This window comes from Branchiostoma belcheri, unplaced genomic scaffold (genome assembly GCF_001625305.1).
Source record: "Branchiostoma belcheri isolate BF01 breed outbred unplaced genomic scaffold, Haploidv18h27 scaffold205, whole genome shotgun sequence".
NCBI classification, from domain to species: Eukaryota; Metazoa; Chordata; class Leptocardii; order Amphioxiformes; family Branchiostomatidae; genus Branchiostoma; species Branchiostoma belcheri.
This window is the reverse complement of record NW_017803547.1, coordinates 97477-111206: the sequence shown is the minus strand read 5'-3', so window position 1 is coordinate 111206 and position 13730 is coordinate 97477. Positions and strand designations below refer to the sequence as shown.

The 13730-nt window shown below is 41.1% G+C and overlaps 2 protein-coding genes across 2 annotated transcripts; both read right to left on the bottom strand.

The window, feature by feature from the left end:
* Positions 1 to 635: 635 nt before the first annotated feature.
* Positions 636 to 2173, bottom strand: LOC109469516 (E3 ubiquitin-protein ligase TRIM71-like). Its single transcript, XM_019768038.1, has 2 exons — positions 1292 to 2173; positions 636 to 1168 (listed from the first exon to the last, which is right to left on the bottom strand). Exons 1-2 carry the CDS (start codon positions 2070 to 2072, stop codon positions 636 to 638), a joined length of 1314 nt encoding a protein of 437 aa, XP_019623597.1. The 5' UTR covers positions 2073 to 2173.
* Positions 2174 to 6079: 3906 nt separating this feature from the next.
* LOC109469515 (tripartite motif-containing protein 3-like) lies at positions 6080 to 8386 on the bottom strand. Its single transcript, XM_019768037.1, has one exon. The coding sequence runs from the start codon at positions 8332 to 8334 to the stop codon at positions 6085 to 6087; it is 2250 nt and encodes a 749-aa protein (XP_019623596.1). The 5' UTR covers positions 8335 to 8386; the 3' UTR covers positions 6080 to 6084.
* Between the last annotated feature and the right edge of the window lie 5344 nt (positions 8387 to 13730).

Genomic DNA, 13730 nt, shown 5'->3' with positions numbered 1-13730 from the left:
ATACGGGACCTTCATTTTAACGTCCCATCCGATAAGACGCCCCTAACCGAAGCTAGGTAGTAGTACTCATTTTCACCTGAGTGAACTGAGGAAAGTCATGTAAAGTACCTTGGTTACTAAAAGTTTAAAATGTAGAAAGTGATCTGTTTGTAGTGGTTATCTGTGTAAAATGTGCCAGGTGAGTTATTCCCTGCTTATATAATGAGGCCGTGTTTATAGAAGTTATTTGAAACATGTTGACAAGAGCCATGAGGGTAAGTTTTTTACAACCACATAGTACATACAAGATACAAAGTCAGACATGTAGGGTCTACAGCAGTAAAAAAACATCTACAGCAGTAAAAAAACAGAGTTGCTATATACAACTGTCCTTTGGAGTAACACACCAGCTAGTGTACAAGTCATTGATGTAGTGTGATTTTGTGATTATCTGACAGTGTGTAAAATGCACCACGCATTACTTTAGGCAGTATTTATGAAAGTTATGAAACACATTGACAGACTAGTAGCCATGAACTTCAAGGTAAAATCTTCTTATGGCCACATACATACAAGCTTAAGGTACAAAACAATAGTGAGTCATACAGAGCTAGTAAGGAAACAACTTGTCCCTGTACATGGGATGTTCTGCATTGTTACATGTATCTGTACTTCCTGACACAGTGGTCTTCAGGATCAACTACAAACACATGTCCATCCTCTGTCACAGCCACCCCGTGGGGCCAGTTCAGTTTGTCCCCATCACTGCTAATGGTGGACACCCAGGTGCCGTCTGGCCGGAACACCTGAAGCTTCCTGCCATGTTCTACACCACTTACACCAGAGACATCTCCAAAGTTTGCCAGAACTATGTTCCCCCTGCTGTCAGCTGACACCCCTGCAGGACCAAACATGTCCTGTGGCAGTCTGCCCCACTGACCAAACTTGTGTTTGTAGTTCAGATTCCTGTCAAACACCTGAACACGGTGGTTGTTTTTATCTGCCACAATGACGTTGTCTTCTTTATCCACACAGACAAAGTATGGCTGATCAAACTGCCCCTCCCCCTTCCCCTGCCCTCCCACCTGTTTCACCAGTGTCCCATCTGCCTCAAACAGGAAGATGCTGTGTTTGCCCTTATCAGCTACAACAACCCTCCCATCCCTCTGTACTGCCAGCCCATAGGGGCCTGTGCAATATTCACCCAGAGGGAATTTGTGCAGCAGTTTTCCTGATGTGGAAAATATCTTCACTTCCTTCCCAGATCTCATCGCTATGGTGCCATCAGTTTGAACAGCTAGTGATCCAGGGCCAGGATTTACTGCAAATGAGTGACAAAACTTTCCACTCAGATCAAACACCTGAACACGCTGGTTATAAGTATCAGCCACATACAGCCTGTCCCCACTGACTGCTACATCTATAGGAGTGTCAAACTGCCCCTGCTGGCTGCCTTTCTGCCCCAACCTCAGGACATGATTGTTACTTCCCACATCTACATTGAGAGAGCAAAGATCCTTCATACCCCCTATACAGACCCCCAGTGTGTGTTTGCCTGACTGCTGAGGTCTCCACTCTGCACCCCAGACCCTGCTAACTCTGCTGGTTTGTCCCTTCCCTGCAGCTAGTGGGGGACTAGTGTGTGCCCTTGTTTGTATGAGGGTGGTTTTACCCTGGGGGGAGGTCACTTCTATCTGTGGTGCAACTTTCCCACCTGTTAGATCTGCATTGTTGGTTGTGACAGTGACAGGGCAGGACAGACTCTCTACTGCTGGCTCCTGTACATCAATAGTGAACCCAGCAAACACTGACAAGGAACCTCCAGAAACCTGGGATAGACTACGGGGATGGAAAGACACTTTTGTATGACCTACCAAACTGTTCTTACCTGTTTCCTCCAAGGCCAGCTTCTGGAACTTTTCTTCCATTTCTTTTCTCAAGATCAAGGATTGTGTGTCATCTTTACAGTCTAATATCTTCTCACATAATTTTACCCCTTCCTTGTTCTTTTCGAGTTCTGTCACCAATTTTTCTTTCTCCCGAGTCAGTTCCCCTCCCCTGTCTCGGTTGACTTTTTGTACCTTGGTGACCATCTCCTGCTCCTCCAGCTGGAGTTTGGAGATGAGCCTTTTGTAGTGCTGCTGGATTTCCTTCTCTACCTGCTCACAGTTCTCTGAAGTTGCTGTGAGTTCCCTGTCCAGGTTGTCCACTTGCTGGGTTATCGTAGAGATGACCTCTTCTAACGCAGCTTTGTACTTTTCTGCTGCTTTACTTACTTCTTCAGAGTCATGTAAGAGAAAATGTTTAAAATTATTGTCTTGAAGTTTTAAAATACATGTGACTTGTTATTAATATATAGTCACAGTTAAAAAACAAAACTGATCATGTTTATTGCAAAATTATATTTTAAAAATTTGTACAAATGTCAAGAAAGAAGAAAGTCACATGAGAAGCTCTTTTGTTGCACACTTTATGCCCTTATTGTACAGATCAATTAGTACGACTGTCACAGTTTTCATCTCACAGCAAAATCAGTTTTAACTGTTTCTCCTTATCATACATGTCCTCTATACTGAATTGTTACAAACTATTGAGACATACCTTCCCTCCTCTGCTCTTGTACAAATTGTTCAACTTCATCTGCTAGTTTTCCCTTCTTCAAACTCCTCAATATCTGCACAAGCAAGCTGAGGTTGTCTTTGCCAATCTTATTGTCAGCCTCGAGCATGTTGAAGATCTCGAGAGGTATGGCATGTTCCACTCTTGCCTGTCCAAGTATTCCAGGAGCTACCAAGGCCCGCAGACTTTTAACATCTTCCTCTGACAAGCTGTCAGCAATCCTGGCATACAGTGAAGTGAGGGCAGGGAGTTGCGCCATGGTTGCTGAAGTCCACACTAAGTCTGGTTAAACCAGGAGTCTGAGGGTACAGATTAAATTTGAAATGAATATTTTGTTACAGTAGCAAGACAATTATCATGGTATACATTTTGTTGCTACGTACAGAAAATCAGGATTGATTGTGACTGTAGAGAGTATGATTTTTGGTACGCTACAAACAATATCATGTATGATGGTTGTTATGAAATTCATAGTTGTTTGCCTTTGTTTATATAGTCTGCCTATTATATAGTAGTAGACTTAGACAACAGAGTTAACGTTCTGTGCATTCTGGAGTCAGTTATAGTGTTTGTTAGTTAGACTTACCAGGCTTTAAGTTTTTACCGACTTATAAGGTCTATGAAATGTTTTTTTTTTTATAATTTACACCCCAGGGTTGGGTGAAAGGCTCCATTGTATATTCTCCCTAGCTATCTGCAAAACTCCTCTCCCCCAGTAACTGTTGTTTCCTTGCAGATAGAATGGTTCTGCACCACAAGTCAATGATAATAGTATATTGTGAACTGTGCAAATACTGGGAGCACAGTCCCTTTGTACGGTCAGGCAACTCTGACTTGGGCAGGTCTTACTGAAGGTACAACAAAATGTAGTAGATGTTGCTGTCTATGTGACACTGGAGTATAGCCAATTGACTACCAAGACTCTGTTAGTTCAGAAGCGTATATGGAGGGACAGTAATGGTGTCACCAACTAGTGGATGAACTGAACTGTATATTGGTTATGGGGTTAGGCAGCAGGGAGAAGGTTAACAATGTCATTAATATATTTTCAGGAAACTGTACAGTGATTTTAAGTCTCATATCTTGACAGATTAAATGCTGATGGACTAATATGCCCCACCATTATGGGTTATGTAACTTAAAAGGTATTATCATAATGTACTTGACAAGAATTCAAACACACTTGAACTGAATGAACTTAAAGTTTGGCCTGTTTACAAAAGATAGCACTTGAAACAACTTTGTTACTTTAACTCAAGCTTGTCTATAGGTGTCTGTGCCTCTTTCATAGAATGTTAAGTCTCACACCTTAGTCACAACTCTCCATTGTCTGATTTATAAATTAGCCCTGTTTGTTGACATTGTGGCTCACTCAGATCTAATGGTAGTATTTGGGGCTATCACAGGATGCCCAGGCCTTTTCTTTTTGCTTCATTGATTTTTCCTGCAAAGATCCGAGAACTAAGAAATCAAATTGATGTGGCCTAAGAATGATCTTACAGTAACAAGGAAGGAAGAAATTCCACAAAGCTCACCTGTTTGTTGTAAAGTTGGGTGTGGAACTTGGATCTCCAGTGTTCTGCGCAGGTGCGTGGCCAGACCAAGCATGTCGAGAAATATGTAAATATTTACCAAAAAGCTGCATCCCTAACGTAGGTCACAGTGGGCACAGTCACATGCCAGACATTAGCAGCTATTGCTGGGGTCTAACTACTGTTGCGTAAGTTTTCCTTTATTTCAATGCTCCAGTCCTAAACTTTGTCTATCTTACAGTTATCATCATGGTACATGTACAAAATAATGTTACAGTAGTTTCCACACCCCTTTTACAAAGCTCCCCCCCACACCACCTGGTAGAATGGTTGCACCCTTGCTAATAATATATGCTGTATGTGGTTTGTTCTCAGTTTGAGTCTGTAAACATTTTGTACCCTGACTGCAAAGCACAGTGTGCAGTTTATTTTTTGAGGATTGGGCAAAAAGTTCTAAAACTTATCTCAGCCCTCTCCTCACACATAAAAGGAAACAATAAAACAAAGTAATAATAATAATAAGAAGAAGAAATGACAAAGGTACATGTGTACATAATGAGCTGGTATACAAATCAAAATCAATCAACTAAATCAAACAAATATCCTGTCTGCAAAATAAAGTTGAAAACCACGTCAAATATTTTACAGTTATTAATGGTTAAAGCAACATTCAGACAGAACTGAGTTAAACGCATTAGACAACAAAATGTACACCAGACACAAGAAAAACTGCAGTCATGTTTATTATAGAATGATGCAAAATGAACTGTGTTATATTGAACAGCAATACAGCAATAGACTCTAGTGTACCAATTTTAATTAAAAATCTTATAATATCAATGGCTTCACAGAAGACTTTCATATGCAAACTACATTGTTTACAAAACAGATCAGCTTGCAGAGAATACAAGTAGTTTTTCTCGTTTGCTTAAATAGTAGGGTGTAGGCTTCTAACAACATCCCAAGTAGTCTAGTAGTATAATATAGAGAGCAAAAAGATTTAAAAATCTTTTTATAAACACTGATGATTTTTCATCCCTATGTAGTCACCCTAAACCTGTAGCTTATAATCATCCATTGATAGTGACTGCTATATAATATTCCATCAAATATGCGACTAATTAATAAGTAGACCTAATAATTACCAGACAAGTATGTCAAGTTTTAAATGAATCATAAGAGTGTTGGAAAAGATATCACACCACTATTTTCTCTGTTAAGCATGCCAGCCTCTTACCGCAGCACATGTGTGAGCTATCCAGACAGTTCCTGGTGCACACATAATGTCTACTGCAGATACAGGCAACATTTCCAGCTTAATGTCTCAAATAGCAAATTATTGTGGTGAGCTGATTCAATAATGTGTGTCAATAAACTTTGTCGCACATTAAATAATTGTATATATAGGGTACAAGGCATTCCATCTGCTGCTATATATCAAACATACTAAGAGGCTAATCTACTTTACAAGAGAGTCTAGACTAAGTATACACCATGAAAGTTACTGTATTATGTAATTATATCATCATCATACGTGTAGTCCTTTAATCCATCATATATATTACAATACATATATCAGATACCGTAATATTAGTCAGATATGAGTGACTTCACTTCTTTCTCTGGGCATGGTCAGTTTAACTAAGTCCTTAACATTGTATAGCTTTTGTGCCTTGTTTAGTGGTGACCTACATGTATAGTAAATTATAGTTATACATAGAGGTCAATGACTGCATATCTTCATCATGTATGAGTTTGGGTTGTCAGATGTGCTGCTGTATATACATGATTGTACATTACTGTATCATGAGCAGTTTGCAGGGTTATCAAAGTTTGCAGGGTTATCAAATTCTTCCTGTCTTGCAGCTCCTATCTCAGTATAAAATTATAAGCTACTAGTAGTACAAATGTAATAAGAAACAACCTGATCTTGTAAATGAGATGTTCTGCACTGTTACATGTATCTGTACTTCCTGATACAGTGGTCACCAGTATCAGATACAAACACATGTCCATCCTCTGTCACAGCCACCCCGTGGGGAAGGTTCAGTTTGTCCCCATCACTGCTAATGGTGGACACCCAGGTGCCGTCTGGGCGGAACACCTGAAGCTTCCTGCCATGTTCTATACCACCTACATCAGAGTTGTCTCCTCTATTTGCCAGAACTATGTTCCCCCTGCTGTCAGCTGACACCCCATGAGGACCAAACATGTCCTGTGGCTGACTGCCATACTGACCAAACTTGTGTTTGTAGTTCAGATTCCTGTCAAACGCCTGAACACGGTGGTTGAGTTTATCTGCCACAATGATGTTGTCTTCTTTATGCACACAGACAAAACATGGCTCATTAAACTGCCCCTCCCCCTCCCCCTGCCCTCCCACCTGTTTCACCAGTGTCCCATCTGCCTCAAACAGGAAGATGCTGTGTTTGTCTGGATCAGCTACAACAACCCTCCCATCCCTCTGTACTGTCAGCCCATAGGGGTATGCGCAATATTCACCCAGAGGAAATTTGTGCAGCAGTTTTCCTGATGGGGAAAATTTCTTCACTTCCTTCCCAGATTTAACCACTATGGTGCCATCAGTCTGAACTGCAAGTCCTTCAGGATCGTCAGTAGGAAATGAGTGACAAAACTTACCAATCAGATCAAACACCTGAACACGCTGGTTCCAAGTATCAGCCACATACAGCCTGTCCCCCCTGACTGCTACATCTATAGGCCTGTCAAACTGCCCCTGCTGGCTACCTCTCTGCCCAAAGCTGAGTATGGGGTTGTTGCTGCAGACATCTACAGTGAGAGAACAAAGGTCCTTCTTACCCCCCATACAGACCCCCAGTGTGTGTTTGCCTGACTGCTGAGGTCTCCACTCTGCACCCCAGACCCTGCTAACTCTGCTGGTTTGTCCCTTCCCTGCAGCTAGTGGGGGACTAGTGTGTGCTGTTGTTTGTATGAGGGTGGTTTTACCCTGGGGGGAGGTCACTTCTATCTGTGGTGCAACTTTCCCACCTGTTAGATCTGCATTGTTGGTTGTGACTGTGACACTGACAGAGCAGGGCAGACTCTCTACTGCTGGCTCCTGTACATTTATCTCAATAGTGAAGCCTGTAGACACTGACAAGGAACCTCCAGAAACCTGGTACAGACTAGAGGGTTTAAAGGTCACTTCTGCATGACCTATGAAACTCCTGTTGCCTGTTTGCCTTGAAGCAAAATGCTTTAGTCTTTCTTCCATTTGTTGTCTTAAGGACAAGAGTTCTGTCTTGTTGTCACGATCTAAGATATTTTGACAGAAGGCAAGTCCTTCATTGGTGTCTTCCAGTTCCTTCTCCATTTCTTTCTTCTCATGAATCAGTTCTTCCTTCCTGTCTTTGTTAGTCTTCTGTATCTTGATGATCATCCTCTGCTCTTCTTGTTTGAGTTTGGACCTCAGCTTTTTGTAGTGCTGCTGGACCTCCTTCTCTACCTGCTCACAGTTCTCTGCTGTAGCTGTGAGTTCCTTGTCAAGGTTTGCTACTTTCTGGTTTATCTTAGAGACAACTTCTTCTGTTTTCTTCATCAAGCCTTCTACTGAAGCCCTGTACTTTGGAGCTACCTTCTCCACTTCTCTTGGATCGTGTTTTTGCCCTGGCCTGTGTTCGTCTACAGTGCAGTCTCTACAGACCAGGGTTGCACAGGGCTCGCAGTAGAAGGTTGTTCGCTGGCCTGGGTGTCTTGGGCAGTAGATCTGTCGGGCGTACTGTGACCTCATGGCGGGATTCTCAAGGTCACCCAAGGTGATGATGGCATGACCTTGGAGCGCTGGTGTGTTCCTGTGCACGCCGACACAGTTGTTACACAGCATCAGAGTACAGTCCCCACACACGGCCAAAGCCCGAGCGCCAGACTTGCACATCTGACACTGAACGTGAGACAGCTTGCTTAGCTTCAGCCTCCTGAAGTCCAGCATTTTGTTGACGTAGAAGTTGCTTGGAAGTTTGTCCACACCTCCTAACTGTACTGGGCACGGGAGCTTGACATTGGCGCGGCACAGAGGGCACTGGAAGCCTCTCCCTCCACTGATGTTGGCGAAACCTTCCACACACCTCTTACACAAAGTGTGAAAACAGGGCAGGAGTTTTGGGTCCTCGTACAAGTCCAGACAAAGTGCGCAAGTCAGAAACTCGTCGTCAAAGTCATCAGCAATGCTGCTTGCTGCTGCCATGATTAAACAACTCTTTTACTGCCCACAGCAAGAGTTACTGTAGAATTTACTAAAATCCGTCCCAAATACAGAAGGTGGCTGCAAATGTGACTAAAGTTCTCCCACAGCCCTGTGTGACTTATGAACTTTAGTCCTGGTGAGATAATTTACTCGTAGGTGATTGGGCCACATTATTAGACAGTAAACATTGTACATCATGAGTTGTGAAGTGCAAATACCAAGAAGTGTCCCATTAAACAAACATATAGGGCTGAAGCCCGTTCAGTCGTTGACCCGTTACTAGTCAATTTAAAAGCTCAGCCTTCTTAGATGAACTTTAGCTCCTGGGTAGCTACTTTACTTGCAGGTGATTGGACCATGATATTAGTTGGTAAACATTTGGTCTACCTCACTTGAGCAAATACCTGAAGACTGAACAAACACTTGACTTAAGGCTGTGGAGTTGTTGACAATAGGTAGCCATAGATTACAAAGTTTGAATTTAAGAAATTAAGTTAAGTCACATTCATGAAATCTTTCTTCAGTTTGGTAAGTCACTGTCATGTGAGTACAAAGACTTTTTTTACACGACAAAGTGGTTTATTCAGCCGATGTTTCGGTGACCGTCTGTCACCTTCCTCAGGACAATTCTGACTGGTTCACATTGCACTGCAGCACAGGCGTCAGTTAGCCTTCTGTGCAGGCCTCTAATTGCAAGCCGATGGGCATTTTGATATTGGGTTTTGTAGAACTGTTAACAGGCTCCTTTGGTAGGCCATCCTACAACCAACCAGCAATCAAAGGACAGACCTGTGAGTGGATCAAACCTCACAGGCCAGTCTTACGCAACTTGTACATGTACAAGACTGGTGTGTAATGTTTTACAGTTACATGAAGCAAGCAAACAATGAAACAATAAACATATAGGGCAATTCTGACTGGTTATACTTGGCACTGCCACTAGTGTGAAGTATGTGGTCCCAAATGTGAACTTCTATCAAACATTTTTTCGTTCCTTGCTTTCCCCCTGCAGGCTTCTTTAGAGTTCTCCATCCCAGCTTATCTGATGAAGGAGACACTAGAGGTGGCCAAACTGGACTACTTGGGGTGAGTCCTTGGAACTTTCTAGCTCTCTACAACCAACCAACAAACAACGTAGAAAGAATATCTCTCATCTTGCAAGAGAAGTAGTCTAGGATCAATATCCTTGTTTCAGGCTTATCCTTGTTAATGGCTTGTTCATTTAGGGGTTCCTGACAAGTTTGAAGGAGTCAGGAATTGTTGTGATTAAAAAATTTTGCTACGTATAACGTGAGCAAGATCGGTTGATTGATTGGTTTATCATTGATTGATTGATTGATTGGTTGATTGATTGATTGATTGACTAATAAATGGATAATGTTTCTTCTCATGTAAAATGTATAAGTTACAGTTTGAAATTGACTGAATGATTGATTGATTGATTGATTGATTGATGGATGGATTGATTGACTAATAATTGAATAATTTTCCTTCTCATGTGAGATGTATAAAGTACAGTTTGTAAATTGATTGATTGATTGATTGATTGATTGATTGATTGATTGATTGATTGATTGATTGATTGTTGATTTTTCTGTTCCCAGAGTCCTTGAGACGATGAGTATGTTCCTCCTGCCTCGAGACGTCCGATGTCGGGTGGTGTCCATCCTCCTTAGCGCAGTCAAGATGGACAGGGACAGCAAGGAGGTGGGGAATCAGTTCCTTAAAGTGTTTTCATCCTGAATCTTGAGCACATTAAAGTTAAAACTGACTCATGATATAACACAATCATAGAGAAATGCATATACACATGTAGAAATGCTGCATGCTTACTGGCTCTCACTGTCCTATACCAAAATGCTTGTAGAGAACATTGTACATGCAAAGCATGCAAAGTATGTGAAATCCATCAAAAACCTCAAGAAAACCAATTTAAAAACTTGCATCAACAAACTGAAAAAAAAAGGATATTTGCCCACTATACCTTCCAGCCAAATTTCAGTTCGTTTGGTCCAAACATAAAGAAGCTGTGTCTATTGCAGTTCTAAGTATTCCAGTGCCTGTAGATGAATGATATGTTATGTTCCTCTGGTTGAAAGATTGTCGAAAAATGGACTGTACCATTATGTCTCCACAGGAAGGTGGTTTATATGACAAGCTATACCTGTGCCTGTACTACACTGTGTCTGAGCTGATCTATGTTCTCTATGTGCCTACAGGAGGGTGGTTTGTATGACAAGCTGTACCTGTGCCTGTACTACAGTACCCTGTGTCAGAGCTATGTTCTCTATGTCCCTACAGGAGGGTGGTTTGTATGATAAGCTGTACCTATGCCTGTACTATACTGTGTCTGAGCTGATCAGAAGAGGACAGCTGGATGGGGTAAGACAGCGCGGAGGGTCAGCGCTGACCAATGACAGCAGACACAGCCGGAGGAAAGGCACACTGTGAGTTCAGTAATCAATCATTCAATCAATCAATCAATTGTGTGACAGTCATCATATTTGCAGGTGATTGGACCATGAAATTAATCGGTAAGTCATTTGAAAAAGGAACATTTTTTTTACTTAGTGGTCGCCTAACATCCCAAGAAACATTCGTAATTCTGTTTTCTTTTTCTAGAGCACACTACTGGTAACTCAACAGCTTATTTATTATCACATGAAAAAATTGTATAACAGTACCACAATAATTTAACTACAAGTATACTGTCTTGTAACATTTCCACTCTTAGATGTTAGATACATGTAGTAGTATAATGTAAGATGCTGATGTCTTGTTCTTATCCATTCCTTTCAGGTACAAGGAGTACCGATGTCTCCTGGCTTCAGAAGTGGTCCAGCTGTTCTGTATCGTCCCTGCTTTCTACGAGTTCATAGACAAGGACCCAGGTACATGTCAATGTGTCTTATATTAGGCTTCTTGAATATTTTTAGTGAGTGTGTGTGTGTCCGTGTTTGTGTCTATGTTTCCGCTCAGCCTTTAAGTCAGGTTGTAATGGATATGGTCTGTCCCAGAGGGAGATTTGATCTGACTAGTATATCACTTGCTGTTTTCACATGTGTTACATTACATGACCTCATTGACAGTTGGTGTTTTTCCCTTGCATGATAAAGAAAGGGGATTTCTAATGGGTTCTGTTGCATCAGCTGTTGTCTACTAGAGGCAAATGGAGTCCTTTTTTTATGACAGATTTGTCAACCCCTCCTAAAAAGTCATGACTTAAAAACATCATGGTATCAGGGAGGCCTAAGGTTTCTGAATTCTTGTTCCAACATGTTCCATCCATCTGCAGGAGTGCGTACGATGCTGTGCATTGCGACTGCGGATGACGACATCTGCACCCGGATCGCGGAGATCATCGAGAAGATTCGGTCGGACCAGGTGGGTTGGCGTGAGTCCCTCCAGATACAGGTACGCGTCCGTCCTTCCGTTCATCCATCCATCCGTCCGCCCGTCTGTCTGTCACACAATGGCCTGCTGCACGCCGATGCATGATCACGAGATGATGGCAACACTCGCATGGCTGGGAATCTGGGAGTTCTTACTTAATAAACAACGGTCACTTTCAATTTTGGAATCTTGTATTTTCAGTCACTGACAAAAAATACCAGGTAGTAGATGCTACTTAAAAGATCTGTATATTTTCAGGAACATAAAAATGAAAATTAGGTTCCAAGCCTCAAAAATTCAACTTACTGGAGACATATAAACTTCACAACATAATGTTGTGATGATAGTATGTAATAGAAATATCATACCTATGGAATTTTGTCAGAGATTCAATCTTATAGTAGCTTTCCAAACTTGAAAGTGACTTTTGGTGGTGGCAACACTTGCATGGCACAGACTTCAATATAGCTACAAATAGATAATCATTGATTACAAACATGCATCTTGGTGGGGACTAAGGCATTATGTTATCACATTTTCACAAGATGGTGGTGGGGACACTTGCATGGCTTGGAATCCACATCAACCACTGATAAACAGCTGTTACTAAACATTGGTCACTTTCAATACTGGAAATGTTTTCTCATTTAAAGAGCTTTATATCTAAGCTTATGAGTTACCCTATACACTGGAAAAATGATAAAATTGGCCAAAACATGATACTGTTTCATGATTATCTTTATTTCTGTCGTAAAGTGCTGGTGAATGTTTTTTAATCCTTGAGATTCAATTTTTCTAAACTTGGAAGTGACCTATGTTAGCACAATAAATGATGACACATGGTGAAGGTTATGGTGATTAACTCTAAAGCATGCAAACCTGAAAAGTGCTGTCAGAAAGTCGGCTATCCATATCATAGCAACCAGCAATGTTCTATTGCATAGAATGGCATTAACCACTGCATTAAGCTAAATGAATGGCAACTACATTCAGAAAAAAGACTGTCTGTCTGTTGTACAGCTAAATATACTTATTATAATGCATTAATGACCTTTATTGTACGCTTATGTTCTTACAAGCTAAGTACAGGTCATGGTGATGAAGCAGTTCTTTGTACAGTTACAGTGATATAATGGTCTGCATTGTATCTTACTACATATTTATAATTACTAATACTTGTATGTACATGCTCTACCTCTTGCCTAATACTCTACACCTCTATTAACATCTATCATTTGTCTGATTTCTTTTTTTCAAAGGGAGATGTGAGGAAAATGTTTGAGGAGACGTCAGAATATATCCTGCACAGAATACAGACCAACAGTAGGAACATAGATGTCATAAATGGTAAGTTTAGTACCACATTATTCTGCTTTATTCTTTTATGCTTTGAGCTAGTTTGATCTAGTATGTTTTCTAAACACTGTATTAACCAGGTTTACATTTCTTTGCCACCTGCAGCAAAAATTCCACCCAAAAGTCAGGAACACTACATTCTAAATGTGAGTATTCCTTCTGCCGTCCTGTGCTGTCTTACATGACATTGTACATTTGTGTGTAATGCATGCAGTCATATAGGTTTTTATATGATGAAGTTTCTTGTGCCTCCTATTTTGTCCTCCAAACCCAGCTGAAAACTAAGCATTATCGAGTGTGCATTACTCATGGCAGACAATGTTGCAGTTTTAGATTTTAGACATGTGAAATACTTTGTCTGAATGTTTCTGTGTTGATTTCTTGCAGACCCAGAGAGCTTTACCGAAAAGACCACAGTCTTCACCCATCTATGCAAGTACACAACTGTTCAAGGGGTAAGCCAGGATATTCCTAATAGTATCTTTTTCTTGCTGACCAAGTCTTGATCTAAACAGACCAGCTATCTACCAATCAAGTTCACTATAGTTTGTTGTTTCAGTTCAGTTTCAGTTTATTTATTTTACCAGCAGTTACACTCAGGTACATAACAACCTGTTTTTAAGGCAATGCTGGGTAAACAAAGCATG

Coding starts and splice junctions, on each gene's coding strand:
- LOC109469516 (XM_019768038.1), bottom strand. CDS start 2,072: ATGGTCACCAAGGTACAAAAAGTCAACCGAGACAGGGGAGGGGAACTG. Junction 1,169..1,291: donor CTCATTTGCAGTAAATCCTG/GCCCTGGATCAC, acceptor AATATTGCACAG/GCCCCTATGGGCTGGCAGTA.
- LOC109469515 (XM_019768037.1), bottom strand. CDS start 8,334: ATGGCAGCAGCAAGCAGCATTGCTGATGACTTTGACGACGAGTTTCTG.